General features: G+C 34.2%; 1 protein-coding gene across 1 annotated transcript in view; it reads right to left on the bottom strand.

The window, feature by feature from the left end:
• The window catches only part of LOC106467750 (adenylosuccinate synthetase-like), a 64,485-nt gene extending 49,642 nt beyond the window's left edge, over positions 1-14,843 (bottom strand). The window contains exon 1 of the mRNA XM_013928125.2: positions 14,645-14,843. Coding sequence (XP_013783579.1) covers positions 14,645-14,824 — 180 coding nt within the window. The 5' untranslated portion in view covers positions 14,825-14,843. The remainder of the gene's footprint in view (positions 1-14,644) is intronic.
• Between the last annotated feature and the right edge of the window lie 779 nt (positions 14,844-15,622).

Below are 15,622 nucleotides of genomic sequence, written 5' to 3'. Positions count from 1 at the left end.
TATTAACAGGATTCTCTTTGGTTTTCAGTCATACACAAAATATCCACATAATTTTTATGAATTATTAATGGATAGTCAAGTTATGTATTATTGTGGCAATGAAGAATTTCTGAGAAAGTTAAACACTTGATCTTAACTTTACAGATACAACTTACAAACAAAAATTATACATACCATGTTATTACAGTTTCATACTGATTGGATGTTTGTACTTACAAGAAAAAAATTGAAATTGAAGTTTCTAAAGTAAGTAAACACTGTTTAAATATTGTTTGAGATTATTGTGAAAACCCATTAAACAGGTTTACCAAGATTGTGTTAAAAAGAATGACCTTATTATAACCAGTCATTTAAGTGAAGAAATGGTTAACAAATAAGACACAAAATAAACAATAATTTTCTAATACATATAATTAAAATATATTATTAATAAAAGTTATCTGATTAGAAACAACTAAACTATATAATTATGTAACTTAAACAGAGATCACTTACTTGTCTAATAAAATATTGTGAATCATGTGCAAGATTTTAAAAACCATAAAAACATGAGGCATTTATACTCAAATTATATTAAATAGGCTTTACACTATATAAAAAATGCATGATGACAATAAATGTTAATTATACAAACAGCATTACTGTATTTATGGAACAATGTTTTCATATAATTGAATTCTTTGTTTATACAAGTTCAACAGTGCGCCACCTACTAGTAACTCATATTTTCACTCACTAAATGCTGTAAACCATATTTATGTTATTCAAGTAGTCAAGGACAATATACACAAATGGATTTCATCTGATCAATCTTCACTAGCTTTGATGATACACTAAACACATACAATGCTTAAGTTAATGCTATGCTGGCTTAAAGTTAGTGCAACTATTTTTAAAACACCCTTGAGAGCAGAAGAAGTATGCTAGTAAACTGTAGTCTGGAAAAAAAAAACATTGAGGTTGCTATGTAATAATAGAAGTGAGGCTTAATGTGTTCTACTTCAAAGCTCATAGTTTACAGCTAGTAATTACAATGACTATAAAATAATCATCTAATTAATACTCAATTCATTTTTTGCCAAAAAAGAGAAATCTACAGTTTTTACAGAAGTATATTGATTTAATTTAATACTCCTGTGATTTGTTGTGATAGAAAACTGTAAATGATGTACTTATTGAAAACTGTGATGTTGTATAGGAAAAAATTTGATTATCTTAGAATAAAGTCAGATAATAGAATTACAATATGAAAACAGTCAAAAACAGAATATGAAAAAGATAGAAACAGAATTTACTATGTCAGAACTAAGTAAGAAAAAAAAACAGATTAAACAATACCAAAACAAGGTTGAAAAAAACAATTTTTTGTCAGAATAAACTCAAAAAACAGAACATAAGAACAGACAAAAGCAGAATATACTATGCCAGAACAAAGTCAGAAAACAGAATCTACTATATACTAACAGATAAAAACAGAATCTAACATGCCAGGACAAAGTAAAAAAAAACAATCCACTATATATGAACAGACAAAAACAGAATCTACCATGCCAGGACAAAGTAAAAAAAAATCTACCATGCCAGAACAAAGTAAAAAAACAAAACAAAAAACAGAATCTACCATGCCAGAACAAAGTAAAAAAAAACAGAATCTACCATGCCAGAACAAAGTCAACAACAGTTTCTACCATGCCAGAACAAAGTAAAAAAAAACAATTTACTACATATGAACATACAAAAACAGAAAATACCATGCCAAGACAAAGTCAAACTCATTTATTATCAGAACAAGTGTAAAAGATTCTACTACATCAAAATAAATTTAAAAACTGAATGTTAAGATTTTCCTTCACTGGAAATGTATTTCCGATTGATACTTACCTCTTCACACAGTAGATATTCCTAGCATTCCACAAGTCTTGAGCTACCTGTCACCAAAAACACATTATAATGTGAACTGCATTAGTAACATTGTGCAAAAATAGCCCTCCACCAACAGGAGGGTGACATCTTCAATGTGGAGTAAATCCCCATAAGCACTTGCACATAACTTTCTTATATGAGGCAAGAATAATGTGCACTTGTAGTAAGGAGGTACAGTGGGAAGGTGTGCAGAAAAGAATATATTTGTACTACATTTTCAGGCAAGGAAAATAAGTTCCAAAACAATATGCTTACTTTTCTGCACATAGTAGCTAGAATCCACATTGATGTTGCGAAGGAGTGAGTGCAATTGCAAAAACTTAGATGAGCACCCTTTAGAAAAGGCAACTGATGGGGAAATGTCCATGGAAGGTGACACTATAGTGGTGGCTCACTACAGGGGCAACACTTATGGGAGACCACACTCATCTCATGTAAGGTATACTTTTCACCCTGGATTGAAGTATGAAAGAAAGAAATCAAAATTTGCCTTTGTGTCACAAGGATGAATGGAAAACAATATGACCAACTGAGCATTTTCACACAACAGATCATTTAGACATGAGGTGCAGTGTGGCTAGAAAAATGACAATGTTTATATGAATTCTGCTGTATAATTTACCTTACATATAGGGATGGGGACGAAGTCCCTTCCTGTTCCATGATGATAAAACTTTGCCCCATCTGGCTGGCCAAATAACCAGGAAATTGGCATATTATATAATATAGGTGGACTTCACTACACTAACATGGACACTCCTACCATACTTCCTACTGCACTGTGTTACTCACTTGGACTCTCTCCAGAGGGATTGCACAAAAGGTGAGGAACTCTCCAAGTTGACCAACCTATGTGCTAGGAACTTGTTGTAGAAAGTTTCCCATGCTCCAATCGATGAACATGAAGGGATGGGGGTAACTTGTCATTAGGGAGACACTGGAGAGATGTCTGGATCCAACTGAACCTAGCCATGCAAAGGTCTTTTACTGCAGAAAGCAAAGGATTACCATGAAATAACTTGGAAAAACTGTCATGCACAAGCCAGGGAAGTGGTTTTCTCCATGTATAGATGTAGATATATGTTTTCTATGTAATAAAAATAAAAAGTTACAACTTTGTTCTGTTGTTGATAATTTGTTATTAATCAGGAAGTCATTATTCTGTCTGCTCGTATCCACCTAGTTTCTTATATTCCTGCAGACAGTTGTGGATTAATGTTATGACAAAGTCTTAGTCATTCTTTTCCTAAGATCAGTTTCATTTGAATTGGGTGCAATATGCCATAGTAAACACTAGTCTTTTCTGCAGTTGCTTCTTATGCTTTATACATTCTTGATTTGACAGTCTTAGCCCTCTCATTTTCAAGCTACTTTAACTTCCATTTAACAGACAGCATGATGCTTTACCAACACTTATGATATTTATGAAATTAAGAAACAATATGATGTTGTCAAAGTGAATTTCTACGATTACAATTAGCAAGCGCTTTAACGTCTTGCACTTGGCAGGCTCTATTGGAGGTCAGGTAACCAAAAACTTCAGGGGATTTCACTTTTGATGCAATCGACATCTTTAGTTCTGCTTTCATGACATGTGACCACTTTCAAATTCCTTTTGTAACCAGAGAATGACCTAAGGAGGTCGACACTTTGTTACTTCTTTCTTGAATTAAATAAGTTTTCTATACTCGTATCATCTGTTTATTCTATATATAAACAACTTGTGCCTAACGGATTGCAGTTAATGAAAAGAAAGTCAGCAAGGTGCAATGATTGGTCAAAAAGGGAAGCAGGGTGAAGCAAAAAAGTGGCAGGGCAGCACGCTCCACTATCACACTTTATATGTAACTAATATATAAACTCACACACAACACTGTAATGGTCTTACAGAAAATCCCATTTCAACAATGAGCACTTAAAAAAAACAACTTTTCATTACTTAATGCGAGTTTAGGAACACTGGGGTGGTTCTAAGAAGTGAATGAATAAACAGATATGGAAATAAAAGAGCCACCAGTTAAAGATGATGAGTAGACTGAAGAGAATCAAAACTACCATATTGTGAAGATAATGGGAGGAGGTACTGGGTGTAGTCCACATTACACCCTGGAGAATCTCATTCAAATATCATCGATAGTGCAAGGTTAGAGAAAGAGAGTCAAGTGGCAGATATGATGTGATACAGCCTGTGAGCATCTCCCTCCATCTGTGGAGAAATAGACAATTGGGATGAGCTTACAAATCCATCCAGTAAGTGTAGGGGAGGATATATCCCTGAAAAAAGAGGGTTCCCATGGCAAGAATCAAGACACACAATAATGTATCTTGTCGCCAAAAAAAACAACCTGCAGGACACATTGTGCATTATTAACAGAAGTGAAAGTGCAGCGATTTTCCACTTTCTGTAGCTTGGACCAGGGCTTACAATAGTACTGGCAGTACCAGCTTGCAAGTACCGGTACCTCTAATCATGTGACTTGAGCAGTTAGAAATTCAACTATTCTTCCCAGTGTGTTTTTCCACATCAAATCAAATTGTCAATTACCTGTAAGTCCACGTGGTATAATGACTGTGGGAATGAATCAGTTGAAATCTAGGCTTTTATTGGTTATACATTTAAAGGGAGTCGGCCTCAGAAAAATCTATTAGCAAATTGTAAATTGGAGCATGTTCAGAGGTAGGCATGGGAAGTGGTTTCTGAATTTTCACTGATTGTTCTTTAACCCCATTAGACTGAAGAATAGGAAAATATAGCTTCAGAATATTGATGAGAAAATTTTATGTTACATTTTGTAGTTTTCCATGGAGTGGGGAAAAAAAATCCAGAAGAGAAGATGGCTCAAGAACAAATATCCAAATTCTCACACTAGGAAAATTTGAGATTGTTTTTAAATATTTCCTTATACAATTAAAACTTGTATAATATCAAAATTTGATTTATTATCTATGGTTTGATGTTATGTTTGTTTGTATACCATGATAATTAAGTAGTTTAATTAAATTTTGAATGTAACTCACTAAAACGTCATGACGTGCAGTTTGACCTGCTTGCATTCTAAGTGTTAATCATGCACCTACCTAACATGCAATCAGTCACATAGGCACATTCTCTTCCAGAGCATGGCAGTCAGCAGTTTTCCATATTTCATGCTATTGCCAATTTTCATGGTGAGATTTGCTTACCAACTGAAGTATGAACTCAAAACTACCACATCAAACATCTATAATTCTGTAAAAAATGAAGCTGAAATACCAGAGGAGGCATTCAGTCAAAACTCCAAAGATAGGACATGTGATAACAGATATTATTCTCAATATATGGTATACTATAAACCAGTACCAATACTGGTCCCGACTGCAAACCCTGGCTCGGACTGGTAATTCAAACTATCACATAATGTGACTGGATGTGCTTTACTGGACTCTTACTTCACATACCAAATCTCAAGGAAATGAATTAAGAATTACCCGTGATATAAAATCTCCAATTTGGTCAAGTTTTGTCTTTTTCTTTTCTTCACACCAAAAGTATGAAAATTTTATTTGATAGAAAAACACACTTAACATTTATGGATTTTTTTTCAAATTTGGTACAATGATATATCTTTACAACCTACAATTAGAAGTCTCAATTTGGTGTAAATAAAAGATATGTGAAGAGTTATTCAACAAAAACCATTCAAACTTCATGAAAATTTTTTCAGCATGCCTACACAAAAAGTCACGTGAGCTAACAGTCTAACATTTTTAGTTTTTTGTCCTTCATCCTGGCTAACTAATGAATGAATATTTGCTGGAAAATTCATATCAATATTGTAAACATAGCTATCAATTTGGCCACCAATTTTGATTTCATTCCTTTAAGTTGCATGCTGAATCCTTTTTGGCTGCACCTATTTTCACACCTAAGGTGTTTTTGATTCGATAAGTTAGTGCAAGAACCCAGGTATGGAGCCATGAGTGTCAAGTAACACCTGATCACCCAAACTTGACACAAAAGGCAATCACATTCAAAACAATCATAGAGGGCCAAGGTCGGCAGAAGAGATATGGGAGAAGAGTATGAATTCCCTACCAAGCTGCCCAAGTTTTAGGAAGAAATTAATGGTCAGAAAATAAAACCAAGAAAGATCTGAAAAACAAAGTAAAGGAGGTATCCAATGCATAAAAATCAGATCTATGATAACCATAAGCAAAAAACAGAAAGAAACAGGTCTTAAGAGAGAAATGGTACAAGGAGCAATTGACCAAGGGTCAAAATGTGTAAAACCACATTAATGTTTCAGCCAGGCAAAGGAAGTGGATGCAGGGTATGATAAATTAGAAAGGACCAGAAAAAGTGGATAGAATGAGAGTGAAAGGAAAACATGAACTGGATAAAATGGCTACACATTCAGAGAAACCTGACTGGTGAGAAAGGGACCTGAAAAATCCCACATATAAAAACAAAGAGACAATCCCAGGTGAAAGATGTATCAGGTTGGGGCAAGAGTGACTGAGATGGATGCAGAGAAGAGTTGCCCTGGATGCCAGTCAGTGAAGAAGAAAAACCAAACCTGAGCAGGAAAAAGGGTGCTATCAACAGGACCTGACGATGAGTGTTGCACATCAATGCCAAGACACATGGGAAAAGGCAAAGAGGTGGTACACATATAGAGGGAAATAAGATCAGTCCTGGCTTAGAGCATCCACAACCAGAGCTGATAGGTGAGGTACTGGGGACTAGAGGAGGGGAAGTTCGGTATTGAGAGGAGTGGCAGAAGCATCTATTATTGGCATGCCCAACTGTGAACAAATCCAACAAAATTACTGAAGATAGAGTAATCATTCCACAGAATAATACTGTACGATCGAAAGAGTTGATTGGCCACCAAGTTTAAATCCCCCAGGAAAGGTTGTCTGATGAACCTGATGTGAATGGGCCTAAAACAGAAAGTCCAACATGCAGAAGCAAGTCACAGCCTGATTATTTATATAGGAAATTACCATAGAATTGTCAGAGTGTATCATAACCAAGTGATCCACAAAATGAGGTAGAAAATAGGAACATGCAGCTAAGATTCCCAGAACGTTGATGTGGAGAGTATGCTCCACGAGACAAAACCCCAGAAGTCATGGAGTCATCCAAAGACTATCCAACCCATGAGAGATGTACTGTAACGAGACTGAATCTGGATGGGAAGCAGCAGTAGAATACTGAATGCAGTGTTGGTACAATCCAGCCATTGAGAATTTCTTGCGAATAGAAAGTAGTAGCAACAAAAGAGAGAGGGCAGGGAATCCTAAGAGATTTTTCCCATTAGTCACTCAAAGCCCAATGAAGAAGTCTCAGGTGAGCCCAGCTTAAAGGACAAAATGTTCAAAAGATCAGGAAATAGAAATTATGAAATAAAATTACATTCACTGGAGGGAAAGCTATCATGAAGATTATATTCCCTTATGAAAAATTGCATTTCTGCATCAATTGTTTATTCTTATGTGCAATGTGTTTACTTTCATTGGTCATAACTAAAGAGAAAGCCAACTAAAATGATTAAATTCCTCGGGATGTGGAAATGTAATATTTCAATCCTGGAAATGTGAGAGTCCTCAAAAGAGAGAGTATTTCTCACATAGGAAATAAAGGAGACAAATAGGGAAAGGCCGAGTCTGACTGAGTCGGAGTCAAAACTTGACCAGCCATTGTACCTCTTTGAGGAGAACTGACATAGCCAAGAAGAGACAAGGAGGAGCCAGTCATCTATGTAGTAATGAAAAAAAAAAGGAATGAGGACTGAACATGGATAGCAAGTGTTCCCATGATATTGAAGACATGAGGATCCAAAGTGATGCCTATGAGAAGAGCTTGAAGTCAGTACACTTGGTTCTGGTGAGTGAAATGATTGGTACAATGGGAAGAGATAGGCAATAGAAATATGGAGAAAGGCATTTAAGATGTCAACCTTAGTCTGGGGGAAAAGTGCCAAATAAGAGAAAGAAACCCCTCCATTTTGAACTGATAGTGGTCCAGAGAGGAAAGGTTAATGACAAGAAACCATTCTCCAGTCATTTTTCAGGACAAAAAACAGAATAAAACCATGGAAGGGCAAATGACTCTCTCAATGGCTCTCATGTCCATAAGATCCAATACTACAGCCTCAAGATGCAGAAAATTGGTGTGATGAGGAAAAGGAAGACAAAGGAAGAAGAGATGAGAAATTGAAGAAAAAAGCTATGTGTAAGAACCTGAATGGACCAATGGTCAGCCATAGGTTTGCAAACAGAAATAGACATGCACCTATGGAGCCTGAGCTGCTGGGTACAAAGTCATATGCAATGAAGAGAAGGGGAGAGGCGAGTAGCTGTAGAAGGATGAAAAACAAGAAGAAACAGAGATCAGGTTCATGGGGGTCAAGAAATGGAAGTGGACTTCTGAGGCTGTAAGAAGTGAGAAATCAAGGAGGAAACAGAGGACTGTTTGATGGCCTCTGTCCAAGTCTCCAAGGCATTTGAAGAGTGAAGTTATGGAAGTAAGAATGGGGAAAACAAATAGTAGAGAAGAGCATCATGTACAACAGAGGAACTAAGTATGCAGGAACAAGGTAGAAGATAAAACCCTGGCCAAGGTAGTTAGAAGGACTGATCATATATCCCTAGAAAAACCATTGGGATCATGGTGTAGGGCTTCAGATAGGAGATGAAGACAGAACAGTTGACAAAGGGGATAGGTAAGAAAAAGGCAAAGGCAGAGAAACTGAACACTAGAGACTGTTACTGGAGATAGGAGGCAGAAGAGAAAAGGGAAATGGCCATAACACCTGGCAAATGAATCTTGGAGTTGAGGAGGATGAAGCATTTGAGAAAGGGAATGAAGCTAATTTAGGAATGTGTCAACATGGACACATGTTTGGAGGAGGAAGAAAACCAAATACTCTTCAATATGAGTCATGTAGTAATGCATGGGAATAATCAAAAGACACACGAGAAAAGGAAAGTAAAGAACAAACCTGATTGACAAGATTCGCAAAGAGGTTTGGAAGGAAGAACATTGTCTTCAACAGGTGAAAAGGAACCCTGTGCAAGCCAGGGAGGTGGAAAGAGCTAATCAAAGTTGTCATCCTTGTGACTGGGTTCAGAAAGAGGAGAATGCACTTCAAATGTAGGGACAGGAAGATGAGGCATTGTAGGTTTAAACCAGCTCAGAACTAGAAAGTGGTAAGGACTCCCATACTTCTCTAGAAGAACAATGGGGAATAAAATGGAGTGTCCAGAGGAATGCCAACACAATAAACAGTGTAACAGATGACCATGAAAGCCTCTATCAAAAAGACTGCCTCCAATTTATTCAATCAAAGGGATGGACAGCTGTCCCATTCAGCTTTACCCATGTAAGTCAATGGGTTAGTACAGTCCCTTGGATCGACCTCGTAACTATTTTGTGCTTGTTATAGTTTTCATGCTATAACTTTTAAATTAGTAAGTAAATATTAACAAAATTTGGCAAATTATCAGAAAACATTACAATGCTTTCATACACAAAATATCAATTTTTTTTTTATCAAGTCTTAAGGTTTGTGAAGCAATGCTTTTCTCCTGCCTTTTTATTTCTTTTCTCATGTTGTCTATCATGCAAAGTAATTTTCATTTTAAGATTAAAAATACTTTTATGCATCAGAAAATTTTCAAATTTCACGTGTCCAGATAGTTATCAAACGTTTCTTAAAAAACCTTTATATTTTATCTGTTATTTTCAGTATTGATTTCGGTACATTTGACCGATTTCGTAACCACCATAAAAAAATTAGGAAATGAATATATAAATTATGCCTCTTTCATTCCAGATTGAACACTAATTATAACATAAAAACAGAAATGTTGACTAAATAGCTTAAATCTCATAGCATTATATATTTGTATATATTTATTATTTTTGTTATATTGACCTTTCAGCCATGCCTGGCTAACAATAAAGAAGTTACAATGATGCAGCACACATATCAAATAACAAAACTGACCTTTGGTCTGTACATAGTGTTATGTATCTGGTTGTTTGTTAATTTTTCGTAGAAATTCTTTCTGAGAAACTTCACCGATACAAGTCCTTTCTTGATTAAAACTAATTTATTCTTTCTCGATACAAACCTTGTAATACACTTAACAACACACTATAAATCACAGTGATTCACACACTTTACTTACGGTGCCTACTGTTCACTTGACTCAATTATCTATATGTCCAATCCCGCTGGTTTTTTCGCCAGGCTTATATATTAAAAAGAGGGCATCTCGATCAGACTAGAGTTGCTGGGCAAATTCACGATCCTTCGAGAAACTCCAGCGCGCATGCTCCCAGCGTCACGTGACTTACGCTGTCGTAACAACAGTAACTTGTCTTGGCTATGTTTTAGTAGACTAGTATTTTGTAAAATAGTCACATTTCAATTATTATACATTATATATGTATATAGATTACTGCTATTTTGAAATAAGTTATTCAACTTATTTTTCTTAAAATGTAGAACAGTAATTAAAGAAGTAAAGCAAACAATTATCTCTTCTAGTTATGACCTTTGTACTTGGTCACTAAGCCTTTAAAAATTTTGCAAGTGGAGGATATGAAACAAAAATATTTTTTTAGATTTTATATATAGTTTTGAATAACTAAAAAATCATAAATTACTACATTAATACCATAGAATTCCACTATACTTCATCAAGCTTAGTAACCAAGATATATTTTAGTCTAAAAAATATTAAATTTCGAGCAAACTAAAGACACCCTACCTTCTTGAAATATTGGTTCAAAAGAAAGAAATGGCATCCAAGCCCATTAAATTGGCCAAGAATGCCACTAAGGAGACATTCTGAGCAATCATTACTCAATTAAATTTGATGTTTTTCTGTATATAGAAATAATGAATCATAAGATTTTGATTCAAAATTTCAAAAAAAGGTAACTTTGAAGGGTTGACAAAAGAATTATCAGCTGTGAATTGGGTAACTTAAAAGTTATAGTGAATTGATTATGGTGTTTAAAGTTAAGGGAATTGATAGTGTTGATGAGTCATCTTTTTTTGCATTTAATGGTGAAAATAGTAAGACTAGAGAACACAAGTATAAATTTTGGTACGGTAGTAGTAATCTTCAGCTAAGAACCATTTTTCTAACAGAATGGTTGGCCTTTGGAATGGGTTGTTTTCAAATATGGTAGATGCAGTTAATTTAAAGGAGTTTATGGGAAGGTTTGATAAATATGTGCACAAGGGCTGGCTCCGAGTGTTTTATTTTAGAGTTCATTATCATGTATGAGATTCTCTAGATGAACAATGGAGAACAGGCCCTTTGATGTTCGTAAATTATATGTTAGATTAAAGAAAATAACAGATAAAATATAAAGTTTCACTGAAAATCTTTTGATATTCATTTAAAAAGTTTTAGAGGTTATGGAAATGAAAGTTGAAAGTAGATGATGAAGAAAAGTATTTTAATTTTACCATGAAAATCATCTTGCACTCAGACTAGTCACAGTGAGTAAGACTGACTTCATACAGACCTTTAGTAAAAATTCTTGGTTAAAAAAATGTCTTTTTTTTTGTGTGCTAAAGAAGATTTGTCTACTACATTAACAGTTATAGTATGTATACTTTAATGGTTACCTGGTAGTTGAATGGTGAATCAAAATGACCAAGCCTATACAGGGAGAGAATACCTGAAATTTAACATTCCCAGATTGCATACTATTGTTTGCCACAAACAGTACTCATGTTTTATAATGAAACTATAACAAATGTCAGTGCCTCCACGAGTGATGTGTACAAGTCAAGAGATTTCTCGAGGTTTGAAAACTGGTTCAAGACTAAACTCAAGACTAGCTCAATGTTACTAATATGTGATATACCCCTTTCCCCCAGAAGTAAGCAGCTGTCACCAAAGGGGTATACCAAACAAAATGAAATAAAATTTAAAAAAAGAAGGAAAACAAAATACAGCTTTCTCATCATCATTTAAGTAATAGTTACTAAGAGAAAATAAATATATACATAGTTTTTTTTCAGTTTCAGTCAAGGAGATACAAGAATTTGTACTAAATTTGATAAGTGGAATGCCAGCTTTTAAAAGTTTTAAAATCCCTTCCATAGTTATAATGTGTTCTTGAAAATAATGTAAAACACATGGCAATTTGTACTTAAGCACATTAAGCTTTAGAAAAAATATTCATCTTGAGTACATAGAAATAGGCTGCCAAATGTTTTAAATATATTCATATTAGTAACCAAACAAAAAATAACTGGAGAATGGTTATCAAGTAATTAGAAGTTTTCATAACAAAATAATTTCTGATTCATCTACTTAATGAGCCTTTGCAGTAAAGCAGACATTAATTAAAAATACTGTGATTTTTAAAACATATCTGGATTTTTTTTCTTATTTTTGTTAATTTCTGCTAAAAATTCAGTTCCAAAACAGTAATGATCAAATATGTCTGAAACTTAAGTTTTTCATTAGAATGTTTAGATATCCCTGCTGCAGCATCAAAATCTTTAAACAAAGCATTAAATGCAGCATAAAACACAGAGCTGGATGATTAACTCAATTACCTATACGCATCAATTACAATAAAAATAACAGACTACCTCTACATCTGTTCAAGTTCTGTCACAGCAGGCTGGTGTGCTGTAGCATCGGGCAAAAGGCCTTGTACAAGGTAAATGTAGAACTGTTGACATAACATTCTTCTTTGCTTTTACTCTCAAGTTCTTAGAATCCACAAATATCATGTAAACTAATTGAAATTAAGATTAAAATGATTAATGCTACAAAAATAATCAGTTAATCAAAATAACTATTACTGATTATTACTGCTTTTCGATTATTCCAGCTATCCAATTACTCAAAATACTGCCATTATGATTTCTCATTATAATTTTCTACTAATTCAAGGTTGTTCAGCTTAATTAGTGTCATAAATATGATCAACTAGAAAAAATTATGGTTTCTGATTATTCCAACAATCCACAACTGATGTGATTGTGAGAATATTCAATTAGTTGAATGTAATCAACTAATGAGTCAGACAATTCACCACTTACAAGATTTCACTACTGGCTCAGCTCTAATCCTCAAAATTAAAGAATTTTTTTACAAGCCTTTTACTTGGCACTTTGTCAACGCTTTCTGAAGATTCAATTATACATCTTTACTTCATCAATAAAACCAGTAACCTCTTCAAAGATTATTAAAAGAATAGTAAGGCAAAGTTTTTTCCTAATAAAACCAGATTTACTGTACAATAAAAGTTTAAACTTTATTAAGTGAATTTGCAAAATATCTTTTGTCAGGCTTTAAAAGATTTTTCCTACCACTGATGTAAGACTAATAAGCCTATAATTACATGTACTTGGAGATTTTTTTCACCACCCTTGAAAAGAAAAGTAACATTAGCCAACTTTCATTTTCAATCCTCTGGTTCCTACTTAATATTCAAGGACTTCCTTAAGTATCCCTCAAAGGGCTGACTCCAATCCTAAGATTTCTCTTACCTTCAATATATTTAAAGAAATCCTTTATGTTAATTTTTTTAATGTTTACATATTCAGCCAACCTTTTTCAACTGCCTAATGAGAAATGTCCTGTTTCACCAACTCTTTTTTACAGTTTTTTCAGCTTATATATTCTTGGAATTGGGTATGGTATTTTGTAAGTTACAGTAGTATAATGATTAGAGGGCAATGTATTTAATTTCCTTTATTGATTTGTGAAGTTTTCTTCCCAAACAAGGAAAATGTTTTCAAAGTTTTATAAATGCATTGAAAAAGTAGTAGTTAATTACAGTATTTGAGTTTATAAATTGTAGGGAGGAATGTGTGTTTTCTTATAGCAAAGCCACATCAGGCTATCTGCTGTGTCCACTGAGGGGTATTGAACTCCTGATATATGTCCCAAAGTGGGACATATATGGAGGTAAATAGTGTTTTTGCAGGTTTAATTTGATATTACATTACTACAGATTAAAGTGTTAGAATTAAAAGTGATAAAGAAAATTCCAGAAACTAATTTGGTAAGCTTAGCATTTGGAATGTTCCCACCCATGGCAGGCAGCAGTATTAATGTTGAAGTGATGTATCACTACAAAATGTTTTGATGATTATGGCTGAGCTGTGGAAAGTCAGTTGCTTCTTATGTTAATATTTGAACTTAATTTCTTCATGCTAGTAGATTTGATAACTACGAATTGTGAAGGGGTCCAGCGAATGCCTAAAATTTAACAATAATCAGAGCTCACGAGTCATATTAAGTTAGCTCCAATAGTACTAGTAGGTAAAATCATACTATAATTAAGTACTAGTAGGGTTGGTAAATGTCACTTATCAATTATCAGTACTACTCGTTGTAGAGTTAATTGTAAAATTATAATTTCCTTTTAGTGCTTGTTTCAAATATTTATTGTTATGCTACTTATATTCTGTTTTCTTTCTTTAGTTTTGTTATATTATCTCGATGTATCTACTGAAAACAATGTATTACAATTATGTACGTCTTAACCTAAGACAAGTATAACTTTACACATTACTTGTAACTTTTACCCCCAATTAACAATAACATAGTAGTGTAGTACAGACGGTAAAATGCAGTTAAAAGTGACAATAATTGAAGAAACAGTAATGCTGAAACTAAAAGCTATAGTTATCAAAAAACATTAGGCTCAACTTTAAAACTAAATGGTTAAAAATTCAGTTCCTACCTGACAGCGACACACAATATCTGCATTTGAAGCAAGTAAATCAACAACTTTTCCTTTACCTTCGTCACCCCATTGTGCGCCTAATATTACTGTTACCGCTTTAAAATCTGTTTTAGGTCGTTTCACGATAGGAGCAGCATGGATTTCTCCGTTTAATTCGCCGTTCTTAACACTCGCCATCTTCTTCTGTGCCCCGCTAAGCAATGGAAATTACCCAATCCTGTGATCTGATGTAAATCAAAATAGTTTCAAACATGGGGCACCAGGTGTCAGAGCGTTCTATTTTTTAACCATGAGTTCCACACAAATAAAAGCCAAGTTTAAATAAAAACACAGAGAAAAATAATATAAAACATATTGAATAACTATTCATCTTTAATAATAAAGAACAAATATTCGACATACATACTTAGATTATAACATAATGTTACGACAGCGGAAGTCACGCGTTGCTGGAAGCATGCGCGCTGGAGTTTTTAGAAGGATCATGACTGTTCCTGACAACTCTAGTCTTTTCCAGGCGCCCTCTATTTTAGTATATAAGCCCGGCAAATAATTACAGATAGAGAGGTATAGAGACAGATAACTGAGTCAAGCTAGCGGTACAGACTGTAAGCAAAGTGCGTGAATTATATCGTGTGTTTATAAAAGTAGTTAAGTTTAAAGTGACTGTGGAAATTAATTGTATTACAAAGTTTGTAACGAGAAAGAATAAACTAGTTTTAATTAAGAAAGGACTTGTATCGCTGAAGATTCTCGGGGACAATTTTTATTCTCGCCGTTAAGTATGAAAAAACATTGTACATCAACACTACCAATTCCCTTCACAATCATAAACACCTCAATCAGATCCCCTCTAACTGTTCTTTTTTTCAAGAGAAAACAATTTCAGAGATCTTAATCTTTCCTTATATGACAACCCTTACCTCTCCTAGTAACCCTAAGGTAAAGAGTCCAAGATTGAACATAATACTCCAT

This window comes from Limulus polyphemus, unplaced genomic scaffold (genome assembly GCF_000517525.1).
Source record: "Limulus polyphemus unplaced genomic scaffold, Limulus_polyphemus-2.1.2 Scaffold2727, whole genome shotgun sequence".
Taxonomy (NCBI): Eukaryota; Metazoa; Arthropoda; class Merostomata; order Xiphosura; family Limulidae; genus Limulus; species Limulus polyphemus.
The sequence above is the reverse complement of the archived record's forward strand: the minus strand, read 5'-3'. Positions and strand labels throughout refer to the sequence as shown.